Source organism: Corticium candelabrum, chromosome 2, assembly GCF_963422355.1.
Source record: "Corticium candelabrum chromosome 2, ooCorCand1.1, whole genome shotgun sequence".
NCBI classification, from domain to species: domain Eukaryota; kingdom Metazoa; phylum Porifera; class Homoscleromorpha; order Homosclerophorida; family Plakinidae; genus Corticium; species Corticium candelabrum.
This window is the reverse complement of record NC_085086.1, coordinates 2537047-2554714: the sequence shown is the minus strand read 5'-3', so window position 1 is coordinate 2554714 and position 17668 is coordinate 2537047. Positions and strand designations below refer to the sequence as shown.

Below are 17668 nucleotides of genomic sequence, written 5' to 3'. Positions count from 1 at the left end.
GTGTAAACCTTGCAACGTATAGTGTTCAAGTCACCTGGAATGCATTGTACCGCTGGTAAGTCCAAACGCAACCACGATATAATGACATTATTGAGTTTTTATATTCTCATTATTTTATTATTAATTTATATTTACATTTTATTTAAGTCATACGGATTTATGGCTTACACATCCCATTTCGATTACGGACGGCCGCCTAGACAATGAATCTCTTTAGTACAAGATAATATATTGAGATATCCATCACTTTAAAGCAGAAGTGGAATGTATTGAAATAATGCATTTTTTCAATAGTACGACGCTTTGAAAGACGTATTTTTCCAATAGACAGACACAAGTCTACTGAATTGCTGAAGTATACATCTAGTGTATTGTATTAAAACATACGTCATTCACATACTAAGTATGATAAATAACTAAATTTGAACTATCGCTTTTGCAGTAAGACAGCCTATAGGTTAGAATACATTCAATTGCGTTTGACAAAGCGTAGTTAATTTCAATGTAGTTGTTGAACGTTTCCATAGACATCTGGAACACAACCAAATTGCTAAATTTTCTCAAATTGGATCAAAAATGTTGCTACTGTATAAGTTTTGAGATATATGCATGAGTGAATTTGTGTTCATAATAAACTGATATTTATCCTAGAGAACTGAAAGGAAGTAGGATAAAAGAGGTTAGACGTGAATATATTGATAGAATCACTTCTTTGAATCTCTTGTACGGCTTCATTCATGGGTTTTTTGTGTGACTTTTGTTTCTCTTAATTAACACATGCTTATCGTTTTAGCAAATACATGTATATTGTTTGTCTGTTTGTTTCTTTGTTTGTCTGTCTGTGTTTCTTAGATATTTCAACTAAACAACTTAGCATCAATGCAAATTCTACATGTCCATTACATCTAGTACATACACGAAAACTGACAAAACTGCAGTTCAGTAGGTAATCACTAAATGTATACGCTCAGTCAAACTCACACACACAAACACACAGACACACACACACACACACACACACACACACACACACACACGCTCACGCACACGCACAAGCACACGCAAACGCAAACGCACACGTACACGCACACGCACATACACACGCACACACGCACGCACGCACGAACACACACACACACACACACACACACACACACACACACACACACACACACAAGAATACGCAAGAAAGAAGGTGTACGTGTCGTCCCAGTTTAGATGTTCAGGACTCTCCACTGACAGTTTAAGTATCATGAACACACTTGCATATTGCATTCTTCCAGCTGGATAGCAAATCCTTCCTTCCAATTGTCTTTAATTTATCTATGACTTTGTTGTTTGCATACAAGAACTTGTTTCCTTTCTTAAATTCCTTACATATGTACAAGTAATGTAGAGTTTTTATAGAAATAAAGTATCTGTTTGTTTGTTTTTCTGTCTGTCTCTCTGTCTGCGGGTCTATCTGTCGTTTTGTCAATGTGTAGATTGAATGCATTCTGTTTGTTGTCTGTCTTGCATGTGTTTGTCTGTCAGATTTTGTGTATGCGTGCGTGCGTGCGTGCGTGCGTGCGCGCGCGTGTGTGTGTTATATGTAGACAAAATATTTGTGTCAATAACCTTAGGATCTAGTTGATTATCCTCCATGTTTGATCAAATAAGATCAAGCGTTTCTAACTGCTCCATTGGACACGCTATACATCTGAGTTTTTCAGTCCACGCAAAATACAAATTTTAATTATGTAGAGCAATTAATTAATTAACATGTACACAATAGCTAAAAAGGTGTCCACACAAAGTGCCAAAGACTATTAATTAATTAAGTTAATTAATACGCAAATCACATATAGACGATGCAATGCGTACGCAGATATTTTCCCTCTCAGCCGCATCATCCTAACCCTATTGCCTTTGCAATTTGTCTCAAGTCTAAGTTGGTTCTACCAACAGAACGTAATGACATTCAATACTAGCGTGCGCTCTACTCTACCCCAATGACACCACAATCGATTCTACCGGTCGGGAGCATCGACTAAAGGCTCGACCCTCGGGCGATTACTAAAATCCACATCGACAACCACCTCCTTCTGTCTCTCCACCACTCTTTCTCCCTCGTTACCTTCCGTCGCACGATCCTCCAAGTTCACCGAATTTTTCTTTTCGAGTACGCTCCTCCCGACGTCGTCTCCGCCGCTTCCCGCGTCCGTTACGTTCCGCGATGTCGACACTCCGCTGTCCGGCGATGCGACGCTCCCGTCTGCTTTCGTACCAACGAGCTAGTTGTGCTTATCGACGAGCGGCTCAGCTGACTGTGAATCGTGCGCCACTGCGTCGAATGTCGGACGAACGTCGGACGCAAATATTTAGCTAAAGTACTGATCCTCGAAGTAGCCGAAACGGTAACAGAACTCGAAGAAATCGCGTTTGAACGGTTTTGTAAAGATGGCGTAGAGAAATGAGTTAGCGCACGAGTTGAGCGAATATATTGTTTAAAGACCATCATGTATTTGGCCGCCAGAAAGAACGTGGATACTTTATCGGTAGCTGCCGATGTGATATCCGTCACTATGTGAACATTTGATGTTGTTGCTGTTGAGCTTGTGCGACCTGCAAACCCAAGAGGCAAAAATATAATATTAATTAAATTTCATGTTGTTGATTTAATTTTATTTTGTTAATCAAATTTTATTTTCTTAATTAAATTTAATTTTTTAAATAAATGTTTTTATTACTAAAACTTATCAAACGTGGTAATAATATAGGAAACAAAAAATTAACTTTTTACCATAGATAGTTGTTATAGATATTAAATAGCATGACTACACAAAGTACACATTGTGTGTGTGTGTGTGTGTGTGTGTGTGTGTGTGTGTGTGTGTGTGTGTGTGCGTGCGTGTCAAAGTAACACAATACAACACATAAGTAAAACGACACACACACACACACACACACACACACACACACACACACACACACACACACACACACACACACACACTCAGAGTATCAAATTATATAACTGTCATTTATGTCACCAACCATATAACAAACAATGCCATAGTGTTTAGTTTGTAACATAAAATGCCAGTTGGCAAATAGCCTATCCATTGTATACTCCTCTAAGTGTCAAAAAACACATTGGCTGATACTATCAAACTAACTAAGATTCATTAGCTTAACTTAAATTTATTACCATAATTTAATTGTAATTAACTAATAATACAAGAAGAAAAGTGCAATTTACTCAGGTAATTGAATTTTATTTCACAACTAGTACAACAAAATATTTATTAACATATAACCACTATAAACAATTACAGTAACAGCATATGATATGGGTGTGTTTACAACATTTATTACGGATTATCTAGTTGGCATAAACATGTACATGAAATCATTTAATGTAAACCGCATAACAATTACTAATACATAGAATGTGATGGCTGCAGCTAATGCTGATGATGACGACATATTCATAATCCTGCTGGTTGTCACACAATTATTATATTGAGGTAATATTTCTGGCATTGGTTTACTTGCATATTATTTAATTGCACACAGAGAATAACTTTGCCATAAATAGTACACAATTGTTTGGATGCAGTGCATGTAACAGTGTCAATATATTGACGCCAAGTTTAATCCAATTACTAGTGTACGTAGCACATGCACCCAAAAACATTCGGAAAAATTAAAATTTGTTTAACAGGGAAGAAAGGCAATTATAAATCATTATACTTGCAGTCCAATTTATTTGAAGTCGATTTGTGCTGAGAAACAACTTTCAGCAGACGACGTTCAAAACTGAGGCTCCCTTTCAATAAACGGTGCATGTTACTGTTCGCTAGGTGCGCAAAGAGACAGAACATCGTTTATGTCTAAAACCAGTTGTACATGTCCATTCACTACAAAATCATCTCTCGATAGCCTCGCACTCTACCAAAACGTATTTGCTGCAGCGGCTAAGTTTGCAAACATCGTCCAAAAACAATTGCTCAGGCCGTTCGGTGTATGGATGTACTGTACCCAACCGCGATTCTATACATAGAGTTTCACGCGCCTGTAATGAGTGGCGAGATACATTGTAAACGTATTGCAAATTATTCCTTTCAGGGGCGTAGACGGAAACATTCAGTCAGAGGCGTTTCCAAATAATAATGAAGAAGCACTAGAAGTGCAAACCCTCGGCGGTTATGCACCTTGAAGATAGTTAGTCGCGTTATGTCAGAATGGTTTAATTGCACTCTAGACGTCTAGTTCTTTGTGCAACTTCTCTAGACGTCTGATTGTTTGAGCAGCTTTTGAAGTCGTAATGAGCCACTATAGGCGTAGTGGCACAATAGGGAAAAACATGCATGCTACACTGTACAAATGTAGGTTTTTCGAAGTGCTGGAACAAGCCAAATGTTACAATTCGGAGAGCCGCGACGCCAAGTCGGCTGGCAATCTTCAATCGCCTTACGTGATGAAGTGACGGGCGTGATCATTGTTGTACTTGTGGGTAGGAAACATACGTTGCAAATGTAGAGCAAAACAATCAGCTCACCACAAATTTTCCAGCTCTTGGCGTCTCGGTGTTTGCGCCGCTTCTCTAGCTAGACGTCTGGTTGTTGCCTAGAAGTAGCTACTAAACAAAGAGCTGTGGATCCTCATGATATCATTACGTTCGTCTATTGGTCGGTAATGACACCACTTGTAGTTTGTTGGTTGAAATAGCTTCATTTCCATCTGCGCTAATCGACTAAATATACGGTCGTTCGGTCGTTCGATCGATCGCTCGTACGGTCATCGAACGATTACTATACCTGAGCCCGAAAATCCGGGCCTCTGGTAATTATATATACCCACTGGCCACACCTATCATTAGTATAGTTACCGCCGTAAATTATTGACGACATTAAATAATAAAACTGGTCTTTCTCATGTTTCTCTAGCTTCATCCATGAAACTATAACTCGTTTCAGTCGTTGGGGAGTTTCTGTGGTTTGTCGGACTGTTCTTTGACGATGACGTTGCTGCTTTCCATGTTGTCATTCATATCCACTAGGTGTTCTGTATCGAGGTCGCGGTCACCGTAATGCCTGCAATCTATATCAAATTGGCTAGTCACACGTACCCTGCTGGGCTCACCTGCCGAGTTGGTGGGAGCCCAGATGGGGGAAAACCCCACTTGCCCATTATGGAGGAGCATAACGACACAAAAAGTTAAATCAAGAAACTGGCAGCATGTATAACGAGACGCTACCAAACCCATTCTGCTTTTGAACATTAACTCTACTTTTCAGTATTTATTATGTGGCCATAGTGTACTCTAGAGCTAGTGCTATCTATCTATCTATCTATCTATCTATCTATCTATATATATATATATATATATATATATATATATATATATATATATGTACACTCCTCTAGACTGATAAAATATCAAACCTTAACCTTTTTCTTGAGCAAATTTTTGCGGTGCTTACGGGCAAACTAAACTATCGCTTACTTTATCCACCTCATCGTATACGTCTATTATTCGATTGTAATAAATAGTATGCACTAGTGCCGAGTGGCTATGTTCTCTCCTATTGTCGACCGACCGCATTAGTGGCAAGTCGAATGTCCTCTCGAGTCGACTTAATTTATAAAAGATATTTAACGCTTCCTTTGCACATGTCGTCTCAGGTAGTCTACACAACAGCTGAGGGTCAGTTAGTATTAGGAAACTGGCATTTTCTTGCAAGAAGAAGCGTTGCTCGTGGAATGTCTAGTTGGTTTTTCCTAGAAGAATGCATGCCTTCTGGTTGCACTGCCTATGTCTTAGAACGTGTTCACACCAACATCTATACTAACTATGATTATGATTAGGCCAACATTTGCTCAAGCGCGTCCACACCGCTAAACTAGGATTCTAGTAAATCACGTAGACATGTGAGTGTAGTTAGTCTCGATAGTTTTGTCCGTCATATCCGATAAGAATTCGCGTGAATGGTCTTAACTTAACGAATGCATTGCTTTAGGTTTTGAAGAGAGAAACATTTAGTTGGCTTTCTCCTTCAGGAACGGCAGGAAGTTGTCACGTGTACAGGCACGTACGTAGTGTATTACATCTGCATGCACTTCCGTATACGTCGCCATGTTGTTTCTGTGTTTGTCCGTTTAAAACATACAACACCACATCAGAAACAAGTATATTTAAGAAAGTACACAATATCACTCCACATGCGTCGTTTCAGAACAGCAACTATCTTTCTCTGATACATCGGCGGTATGCTCCTCTTGTATATTACCTCACGTGCCAAAGTCACGTGCAACCACTAACGTCACTAATGTGATTGTAATGCTACTCTTTAAAAGTAAGTGGCGTTAGAATGGCGGTAGAGTGGCGTTAAACTAATCATAATCGTGATTAGCCCTGGTGTGAACACGCTCTTAGTTCTGTCTTTGTTGCTGTCATTTGGCATGGGCAATCCTTGTAAAATTATAAATTCTACGAGATCTAAGATCAATGGTTACTTTCTAACAATTAACATAGCTAGCCCAAAATTAGCGAACACACATACCTAAGAGTGGGTTTCCAGGCAACGCATAAACATGCCTATCTACGCCCCTGACTCAAGCCTTTGTTACTCATCTAACAGCATTGCCTTGAGACGTTACCTCTGATGATACCTGTGTGTGGCTCGAGTTGTATTGTTGACATAGCAATGTGCGTCATTGCAACCAATTTAGCGCCTACTCTACCATGGTCCGTGGTCGTCGTCGGTCTTACTAAAAAAGGATCCCTGACGTTTTACGCGTCGCGTAATTACCAATCTAAATGCTCTCCAATCTAAGTGTAAAAATAACTACGCTCGGCAAGTGTGGCTCACAAAGGCGCCTCAATCTAGAAGGGTACGTAGGTAATAGAGTCATTCATTGTAGAATGTAAGATACTACACTGGTAAACATGTTAGGTGCACCCTAACCTGTGCTGCACATAATGATGCAGTACACAAAGATAGAAAACACTTGACTACCAGAAGGTCCAAAACAACAAATATAAAATGCTAAGCAGTGGTTTTGTTCCAAAATACGCAAGCTTCAATATTTCATTAATTAATAGATAAACTAACAGAAATTGGTCAGAAGTTAGAAAATTCAGTTTAGATGCAAACTATAACTACAAGCAAATACCAGCAAATGTTCTCTCTAGTAATTCAAAACCTCAATTGAAGTTTAACCCAATGCACTAAAACTAAGTTTATCTACTTGCCAATGTTCCTTCAACATTTCATCAAAATCGTAGAAAAGAGAAAAGGGAGCATGAAAAGCAAAAGTTGTACCTCTCCATCATCAGTCTCCTCAAGTAATCTCTCCCTGTCGACAGCTTCAACTATTGCGTGTTCCCTTTGTAGTTGCTTCTGTCTCAATTCCTTCCCTAGAAATTCATTTTGTTGCTGTAGAGCTTCAATCCGTCTTCCTAGCTCCTCTCTTTCATTTTCAAGTTGTTGCTGTCGAGATCCAATCCGCCTTTCTAGCTCCTCTCTTTCATTTTCTTTTTGTTGCTGTAGAGCTTCAATCTGTCTCCCTAACTCCTCTCTTTCATTTTCATGTTGTTGCTGTAGAGCTCCCATCCGTCTTCCTAGCTCCTGTCTTTCATTTTCCTTTTCTTGTCTCAATTCAGCAATTTCTCTGCTAGTTGCTAAACTTTCTTCTCTCAACTGTTCTACCAGTTTCCTGAGTTGCCGCACTAATTGCTCATCTCCCTTACTCTCTGATGAGTGATGACTTGCGGCTGATACTGCTGTTGCTTCTTCTACTTCTTTTACATGTGAACTTACATCTAATGAGTACAACATGTATCCTTGCACATTTTCAATAAATGACAGACAATTACCGGCAGTACACTAAAAATTATATTGCAGTTGCCAATTAAACGCACAGAAATTTCCCTTCCTTCTGTTTATATTAAATACTAAATAGCATAACGTTTCGTGCAAATAAATATAAAAACGGATACACAAAACGGTAAAAACGCAGCTCAATCAAACCACCTACAGCATTTGTTCTGTCCCACCTGTTGTTAAAATACTTCTAATCCATTTTAATATAAACATTTATCAGATTAAAATATTGAACTAAACTGCCATCACCTCAGCAAAGATTTCTTACCGGTAGGCGATTTTCACTTTAAAAGCCGCTATTTAACTTGACTTTGAGCTACGGTTGAAATGAATATCAGCCGCAAGAAAGTTTGACCCCAACTGATCTGGAATGGACTACATCCACTACATATTACCATGGCTAATCTTGCAGCAAACCTTCACGCATCAGCATTGAAAGCACTATGCACATAATAGTACAAAAATGCTAATTTTCACACTGTTTAGTATTGACAGAAGGGCCTTTTACTCGTACAAATGCCCATGCAAACGTTGCGTGCACGCATGATACTATGTATTGTACGAAAACGATGTTCAGTCCACAGCAACCATATTCAATACAAGGCCACATCAATGCATGCCACATCATAATTTATGCAAACCATTGACTTAATAACACAAATCATGTGAGTTGTCTACAAACATCACTTACCACTGTAGAAGCAAGATTCTTCCAACGCTGCCTTCACTGTAACAAATCAAACTGTAATTCTGTAAATAAGTCACAAACTCCTTTGCTGTTTCTTACCTCCCGGCAAAGCATCCTCCACAGACCCCATAATAGATATTTTATCAACTGCTGTCACCAGACGAGCAACCGTTCTATATTCTCCGACTTCTTTGCATTTCGTCATGTAGACAGCTAGAAGTTTGCCAGAGTATGGGTGACCTTCTGCTGCCATATTCACTTGATCAAACGTTAGACCGATTTCGAGCCCTAATTCCAGATAGCGAAATGCCCCGTTATCATTCACAACGCGAAATAGCTCAGCAGGCTGAAAGCGAGCTATACCCACTAAACATCATAAAGCAAATAAATACAAGAAATACTTTGCGTATTCATGTCATCCACCTTTCTGAGGCTTTTGAGTTTGCATGCGCTCATCCAGTCTTCGTTGCAGTGAAATGAATAAATCATAAGTTTGCAGAGAACGAAATAGTTTATCCAACGTAGCTTTGTCCTCTTGCTTGTCGATCCATAACTTAATGATAGTAAAGATTGGTTCTCTTGACTGGAAAATGCTCTTAAATTCCTTCTCAACCGATTCATCGCTCAGAAGAGATTTGGCAAGAAGATGTGCGATACCAATATCGGTAACAAGATGACTGACATCCCTTATGACATCGACTGGAATGGCCGACCATCCAAGCCAGAATCCTCCTAATTTATCACTGTTTCTTGTTCTAGGCATAACAAACAAAGCAATCTTGGCAAGAAATCAAACAGAATACAAATACACGTGTACACAATGGCACAAACTCAATACAAAATCAACACAAATTCAACAAACATTATATGACATACAAACTAAAAAATGATGATCAAAGAAACGTTCGCGCAGAGAGCTGGACACATTGACTGGCACGTGAGACTATCAACATCCGAAAGCTACTGCATACCTCATGAAACCATGCCGCACGCTAATAAACACAAAAATAAGAATGAGCGCATGCGCTGCATTTTAATTGTCCGTCTGCTGTTCCCCAGTCCCTTGTACGTACGTCTCTACACAGACGCATTACTGTGTAACCAAATATGCGTGCCTAGGATATCTGATGTTAAATGCCAGCGTCGGAAAGACGAGCATATGTCTTGGTACACATATACCTTTTCCACAAGACAATCACACAAACAAATGAACTGCAAGCCAGCTAAAAGACACACACACACACACACACACACACACACACACACACACACACACACACACACACACACACATACACACAATGGATAAACAAACATGCCCTTCAGTATCTAAAATAGCACCCCGTCTATGTCTAGGTGGAGCCACCGACAATACTTGGAGTTTCAGGCAACGTTGACGTATCCCTAAGTGCTTAGACAGAGCATGCAAGGCACTGACTTTGGCAAAGCCTTGGGACTCAACCTCCAGTCCACTTAGAGGTACCCGTCTGCTGCATAATGTTTTGCCAAGTCAGCGGTCGTGTGAACCCCCAGTTAATAAATGACAAGGTATTCACTTTTTTACTCCTGAGCCAAGAGAGGCACTTACGGTCTAAAGGTGCCGATGTATCCATTCTCCAAATTTACTCTCGAACCATTTGAGCTACTACACAGACACACGCGCGCAAGCACGCACACACACACGCACACACATACACACACTCACACACCCACAGACAAACACACCCACACACAAACACACACACACACACACACACACACACACACACACACACACACACACACACACACACACACACACAATAATGGACACGTCGATAGGCGTCGACCATAAAGGTGAGTTGTGAAAATGGCTCCACCTGTTACTCAAGACAGTGCCCCTTTTTGCTATAAGAAGGCGTAGGGCCAAAGATGACAATACGCCTGGAGCTTGGCCAGACACATCCAGGGGTACTGACTACGGCACAGTTCTAGGACTGGACATCAAGGCCCCAAAGTACACGTCTGCTGTCAGTGCTGCATGATGTTACTTCCAAGCAAGCAGTATTGTCCATCCCAGTCCATTTATACTCCTGAATCAAGCAAGGGGATGAGGTATGAGTTCCTAGCATAAGGGAATTACGCGTGTGCCCATCCCATACTTAATTAAACCTGCAATAATAAGGTCGTGAATGTTTCAATTCTTTAAATGCAATTATCTAACCAATTCAGCTACAAACTTCATACACACGCACACACAAGCAAATCCAAAAATGGACAAACGTTAAGCCCTCCAAGTCATTCCAAATCGAACTTAAAGGTCAGTTCCGGAGATAGCTCCCCTGCCTCTAGAGACAAGGTCTCCATGAGCTACGTTGAGACTTATGACCAGCGCTACAATCCACATGGAGCTTGGCCAGAGACATTCAGGTGCACTAAGACGCAGCTCTGGGACTGGACACCAAGGCCCACAAGTACCCGTCAGCTGCATGATGTTACTTGCATTATGTTACTATCATACCAGTGGTCATGTCAACCCCAATCAATGACCAGGTACTCATTATATTCCTGAGTTGAGAGAAGCTAGTCTGTGTAATTTGTTGCTTACCGTGCCATCACTGTCCCCTAATCTGCAACCCTGCAAAGTTCCCGAATGTTTTTACTTACAAAATGCACTCTCTAAACAATTGAGCTACAGCACCACACACACACACACACACACACACACACACACACACACACACACACACACACACACACACACACACAAACAGGCGCGCACACACACGAGCGCACGCACACACGCACAAACACACACACGCACGCGCACACACACACACACGCACACACATACACACACACACACACACACACACACACACACACACACACACACACACACACGAACCAATGAATATGGCCTACGGAAAGTTATAACGATAGCATCTCCTGCCTATTTCTAGGTAGGGACCTCAGCGCTAATCAAAGATTTGAGGCGCGCTGACAAATCCCTTGATGCGTGGCCAAAGCAACCAAGGGCACCGACTTTGGCGCAGCCGCGGAACTGAACCTCAAGTCCACACATACAAGTAATATAAATTCCGTGATTTTCTGCCAAGCCAGCCGTCTAGTGTATCCCCAGTGAAAGACAAGGTACTATATTTATCTAGACTCCTGAGTCAAGAGAGGCAATTGTGTGTGAATTTCTTGCCCAAGACAATTACATCTGTACTCGCCTGCGACCCTATGACCTCAAGGACCAAGATGTTTCCATTGTCCAAATGCAACTCTATAACCAACCGAGCTACAAACGCCACAAACACACACACACACACACACACACACACACACACACACACACACACACACACACACGCACACACACACACACACACACACACACACACACACAGCACAGCACAGCACAGCACAGCACAAAGATAAGAAAGAACACATCCGCACACACTATTGACAAAGACTGTATATATCAGTCAGTATAACTTACATTTCTTTGGCATACTGTGAAATATCATCATCATCAACATTCAGTGCTGTGTCAAGTGCAGGCCTATCACCTGAAATAAACAAACTCTCAAAACTTGTCAATTTGACTGACCTTAAATTGATTTACCTGTTGTTATTTCAGTAGTACGAGGTAGTTTAGTCAATGGATGAGCAACAATCAAAGTGACAGGATCACAAGGGTCATCAGACTTTTCCTTCTCGTCCTGCTCAAATGATGCCTCAACTGTACACTGTAGAGTGTCAGAGCTTCTCTCTCTATCTTGTAATGTGAACTCGTAATAACATGCAGCATCCTTTCGACTATTCCATATTCGTCTAGTTGGAATGTGAGTGACCGCTTTTCCCAAACCCATTTGCCATGGGTCACAACATTCAATTGACATGCGCACTTTACCTTCCAAACCAATGCGATCCTTGATAGGAACTGTTAGCTCTTCATAAGACTTTGATTTCATATTTTCAGCTATTTCATTGTAGGTGGACATTGCGCCATGGATGACGTGAGCGGCAATCTTCCAATTGTGTAATTGCAGCTGTTGGCCAAATAGAGCATAGCGTACGTCTCGCATAGATTGGTTGCCAAGTGCCTTGCCAAGCCATACCATGTAGCCGACATCATTGACATACAGTGTTTGAGTGTTTGGATCATAACGAATGGATGGTGAGTGTGTCTCCACTTCTTCTGTGTCGGTGTTGAGTTGCAACACAGTGTGCCATTCGGAAGGCTTGCCTTCAGTTGACGACTCGCTCATCTTCAGCTCCAAAAGCCATCCGGTCTCGTGCTCCCTTGGTTTCAGTGCTACCTCGGGTCGAAGAGACAGTTGCACGGGTTTGTTGAACTTGTGAGAAGATTGTGATGTGGAGATGTGAACAACAGGGCTGACCACCACCTCTTCTTCATTGACTTGTGGCATCACTTGTTCATCCAAATATGTGGCAATAGAGAATGTAGTAGGAATAGAAACTGTACCTTCAGGTACCAATACTGACACGCTATCTGATTGCAATAATCCTCCTTCATCGCCAATGTTTTCTGCAACTGATGCCACTGGTTGGGCAACTTCTTCTGGTGCTGTGGTTGTTGTTTCCATAATCTTCCATTCATCAGATGAAGCAGCTGATGATACAACAAAACAAACAAAAAGACTTCAACAGATGATACCAACATATAGTAAATTATCCACAACACATACATGCAGCCATCCTACATTCTTGTTTAACTTAAATAACAAACATAGAAAATATTAAAAAATTTTAATTTGTTCTTGTTCTCAATAACATGATGTGCTACTGGATGTCACGTATGACTCTGCAGTAGTATTAAAACGCGCAAGTCAGAGGTGTTTTGGAAACGACTTCCCAAAAACACAAGCAGAAATGTCCAGGCGTGCTTCGTCATCCCTAGTGGTTGTTCGCTTTGGCAGTACCTCTCCATTTAGAGACTGAAAAGTGGGTTCAGTATGAACATCACAGCAGACATCTGACATCATGCCAGCTAAAACGTCTCGTAGCTCGTTATGTCTGATAGTTGGGAAGCCTCTCTTTAGACATGACATTGTTGGGTTGATAGTGAAGATGTGACCACAAGTAAAAGTGTCAGGTAGATAAGGTGGTCGCCAGCCATATTGTAAGCCTAAAGTATCTCGAAACTCAGATTTGCTGACTGCCAAACCATGAGTTTCTATAGGAAGAACTGTAAGCCACAATGAATCTCTCTTTTTCTGATGACAAATCCCCTGTACGTTTCAAATCATTTGAAAGTTTCCAAGTGAGTGTTTCTGCATCCAACTTTGTTTCATGCTCCTGGAGACGTTTAACTAAATACTTGATTGACTTTTGCTGTTCACATACATCTACCACTCATTACTTTGCTCTTCTACGCGATTGATCAGAGCTTGTGTAACTCTCAGTGAATATTTGTATTCTTTGTCAAGCAATGCTGGTTCGATTGTACCGAGACCACACAAAAAAGTGTGTAGAAAGAGCAAAGAGACTTCTCATTAGATTACCTGTTGAAGGGCACTTAGTAATCGCGGGGATGAATTTAGAGTCAATTGTGTTTTTCAAAAGAATGATGAATTGAGACAAATGGTCATTGAATGTGGATATGTACGTCCATCGTACAATAACCACACGAGTAAAGGTTGTATATGCAGCTTGTGGTTGTGTTTCAGCTTTCAGTGACAACAATTCTATTCTTTGTTTCAATGACTCTAATTTGCTCTTGAGGAAGTTGCCGCAAAAGGTTATTTCTCATACCGCTGCATGCGCCTAAGTAATGGTAGCATTCTGTCGCTATTTGAATTCCCGTGCCATTGAATAGATGTGTGCTTGATTCAAGTGTTTGGCTTGACTATCAACCATGACTTTGACTGATTTGGATGATAGCCATATTTGGGGCCAATATCAATGATCTGTTGCCATCACTTTCTGATTGAAGAAAGTTTTCCTCCACTTGCTGCACCATCTGCATACCTAATTTGCTTGCATACATTTGTGGTAATTATTGTGATAAGAGAGACTGTAGCTAGTGCGTACATGGCCATTGCCGGAGGGTCTACTTGTGTCGTCCCATCCTGTCAACAGATTATTGAACAAATCTCAAACTTCATTATGTCGGATTGTTGGACACCCTCAAGTAGGACACGATAGAGAACGATCAACTGTGAAGAGAGCACCACAAGGCCAATGATCAGATAGATTCATTGGTCGCAAACCACATCTAAATGCCGATTTGTGGAAACAAAATCCATGTTGCTGTAAGGGAGGTGTTGCCAGCCAGCTTGAACTACCTTTTCTCTTGTGCAAGTTCGACTGGATGTCGAAGTTGCTTTGGTAAGAAATCTGATCCACATGCTGATTCAAATTTTCTCTTCTGTTTATGGACCATTTCTTTCAGCGTACACCGTTGCTGAGGCACGTCGGCCAATTCTACCTGTTGCAAGTTAACAAGTGGTGTAGAAACTGTTTTGAAATGCATATATTCAGACTTCATGTTGAGTGTATTGACTATTCCAAGTCTTTCTTGTCGGGGTGGTAGTTCCAAAACCCTTAATTCTTTCCACTACTCCTGAGTGATGTCTTCCAGTGATAGCAGAAATTAATTCGTTTCGGATCTGCATTTCTAGGGGAAGCAGAGGTTCAGTTGTATATTCATTGGTACTAATGGCATAAACCCATCTTCTGATCACGCCATGTGTCAAAAAGTAGAGTGCGTAACTTGCAGTTGTGATTGTGTTATCTTAGCCAATGGTTCAATCTCTGAATTCCATTCTATAACATTTTGTTTGAGGAATCGTTTTGCCAATTATTTTGTTTCCTAACGCTGCTCCAAGATATTTTCTGCCTTCTGTTGTGACGTTAATGTTTGCGTTATCATAGAGATGTTTTGCTGTGTCCAAGTATTCATCGAAGAATCCATGTCTCACTATTAGCCATGATTTAGTCGCGTTTGGAAAGTATCCAAATATGGAGCCAAAGTCAGTAAGATTGTTCCACCATTGCCTCAATGGTTTGAGTGGACCTCCTTCACAAGCATCATCAGCATACCAAACCTGCTTGCATCCCTTGTTTGTACTTTAGGAGAAAAGGCCTGGTAGCTAAAGTATACATGAGCATCGATAGAGAATCCATTTGTGTTGTTCCTTCCATGGATAGCAAAACTTCTCCTTCAATGAACAATTTTGGCAGGCAGTCTGTATGTGTTGGCAAGCGTACGGAAAATTGCAGGGCAATTCATGGATATGTTTCGAAGGCCACATGACGGTTAATTAAGGTTGTTAAATGTATTCGTTGCATCAACAAGGATAACAGCTTCCATTTTGGGATCATCAAATATAGCATGCATGGAATGAACAACAGCCTCACAACTAGCATCTTGACCTGCACAAAGTTTTAGTGATCCAGCTACTGTCAAGATATCATTGTTCACGACACTAAGTATGGCCTTGCTAATGAGTCTTCTTATTGTTTCACAGACACCTATTGGCCTGACTCCAGGATTTTTGTCACGGACAAATTAATCGACAAGCAACCAAGAGAGCAATCCCACTAGAGACTATAAATTCAGTAAAGATTCTGCAAGCCACTCAAGCTAAATAGTTACATAAATGAAACGATTTGTTCTGAACCCAGTACATAGTCCACTAGAGCTCCACCGAATTTCAGAGCCATCTCTCGTATTGGTAAACCATGACCCTCATCAAAGAGAATGGAATGGACTTCAGAAGTTTGACATTTCCAGTCCAGAATAGCTTATTCATAGTAAGGGGTGGGTTAGAGTGTTTCTCTTTCAATATGTCTCTAACTGATTTGTGAGATACAACACCGTCAATGATGGATTTATCTAGTGATAGAAAGCCGCAGTTGCAATCACCAGACATAATTCGTTGTGTAGCCTTTACATTACGGTTGTTCATGCATTACACAAATTGTCATGACAGGTCACCTGATGAAGGTCTACGTGCTCCATTGAAGCACAGTCGTTGCTGAATTGCTCTACCTTCAGTTAGCCGACTGTCAATCTCATCGTTTTTCCATGCAGACAAGTGACGTGAAAGGCACTGTGATTTCTTTTCCGCATTCAATTTCTCATAAGGTTTTTATAGCAATAAGTGAGGCATAATCATGGTGGATGTGATGGCAATACTCTCTAGATTTGAAGCGTCAGCATATCCTTGAAATAGACTGGCCATTTCAGATAGAAGTTCCCTTCCCACAGCACCATAAGGCGGCTTGAAAAGATTTCCTTTCCAGTGTACAGCCTCAGAGTATGCTCTATCTAAAATTGGCTTGAAATCATGTCCAGACCAAGATCCCCAACAAAAGTCACGCACACACATAAATTGCATAGTAATTGACATCTGCATGACTAGACTGGTAGATGTAACTGCCTGGGCTGGTTCAGTCAATTGCTAGCTATTGAGTCATTCTTTTGTGTTCCTATTTGTAATACACACATTGAGTTTACCAGTGCTGCCAATTACACTGGTAGCAGAGGGTGGTTGTGTCGATGAGCGTGTCACGTAGTTTAGCTGTAAAGTTTTCTTCAGGAGATATACGCGAATGGTTTCTAAGATTTGAAATATGCAATGAGACAAACAAGTGGAGCAAGGAAAAATGTCACTCAAGTTGCCTCAATTATTGGAAGGTGAGGCTCTTAATTGCGACGTGGGTGGAATTGTCAGAAGATGTTCAAGAAAATTAGGACGCTACGGAAACAGCACCTCCTTGAGAGGCTGAAGCCTGTAGACTTTTTGTCTTTGAACAGGTTTCACACGACTGTTACAAAAAACCGGAGGAATCGCCTACAATGTATCTATATTAGCTACGGAAACTGTTGGATCATGCTATGGCAAACATGGATGATACACGTAGAGAGAAGTTGTTGTTGCACCAATTTGTTGTCGGATTGCCAATACCAATAAGCCGGCACATTAGAGCAGCCGGGGAAAACTCGAAAATTAAATTCCGTCGTGGATCGAACAAGAGTACTAATGACAATTGAAGAGCAAAGTTCGAAGACTGCAGCTGTCTGTGACAAGACGGTTGGTAGGAATGAATTGCAACAGCTACAAAAACAAGCTGAGATACTATCGGAACAGGT

General features: G+C 40.9%; 1 protein-coding gene across 1 annotated transcript; it reads right to left on the bottom strand.

Moving 5' to 3' along the window:
• Positions 1 to 7041: 7041 nt before the first annotated feature.
• Positions 7042 to 15058, bottom strand: LOC134176268 (uncharacterized). The gene is made up of 7 exons (XM_062642943.1): positions 14856 to 15058; positions 12170 to 13209; positions 12044 to 12113; positions 8983 to 9314; positions 8659 to 8925; positions 8563 to 8598; positions 7042 to 7810 (listed from the first exon to the last, which is right to left on the bottom strand). Exons 1-7 carry the CDS (start codon positions 15056 to 15058, stop codon positions 7251 to 7253), a joined length of 2508 nt encoding a protein of 835 aa, XP_062498927.1. The 3' UTR covers positions 7042 to 7250.
• Between the last annotated feature and the right edge of the window lie 2610 nt (positions 15059 to 17668).

What these genes read in the sequence shown, in the direction of transcription:
- LOC134176268 (XM_062642943.1), bottom strand. Translation starts at nt 15,058, where the DNA reads ATGAAGTCTGAATATATGCATTTCAAAACAGTTTCTACACCACTTGTT. An exon ending in TACTACTGAAATAACAACAG is followed by an intron (nt 12,114 to 12,169) that starts GTAAATCAATTT and finishes TGTTTATTTCAG; the next exon opens with GTGATAGGCCTGCACTTGAC. An exon ending in AGAATCTTGCTTCTACAGTG is followed by an intron (nt 7,811 to 8,562) that starts GTAAGTGATGTT and finishes TGTACTCATTAG; the next exon opens with ATGTAAGTTCACATGTAAAA.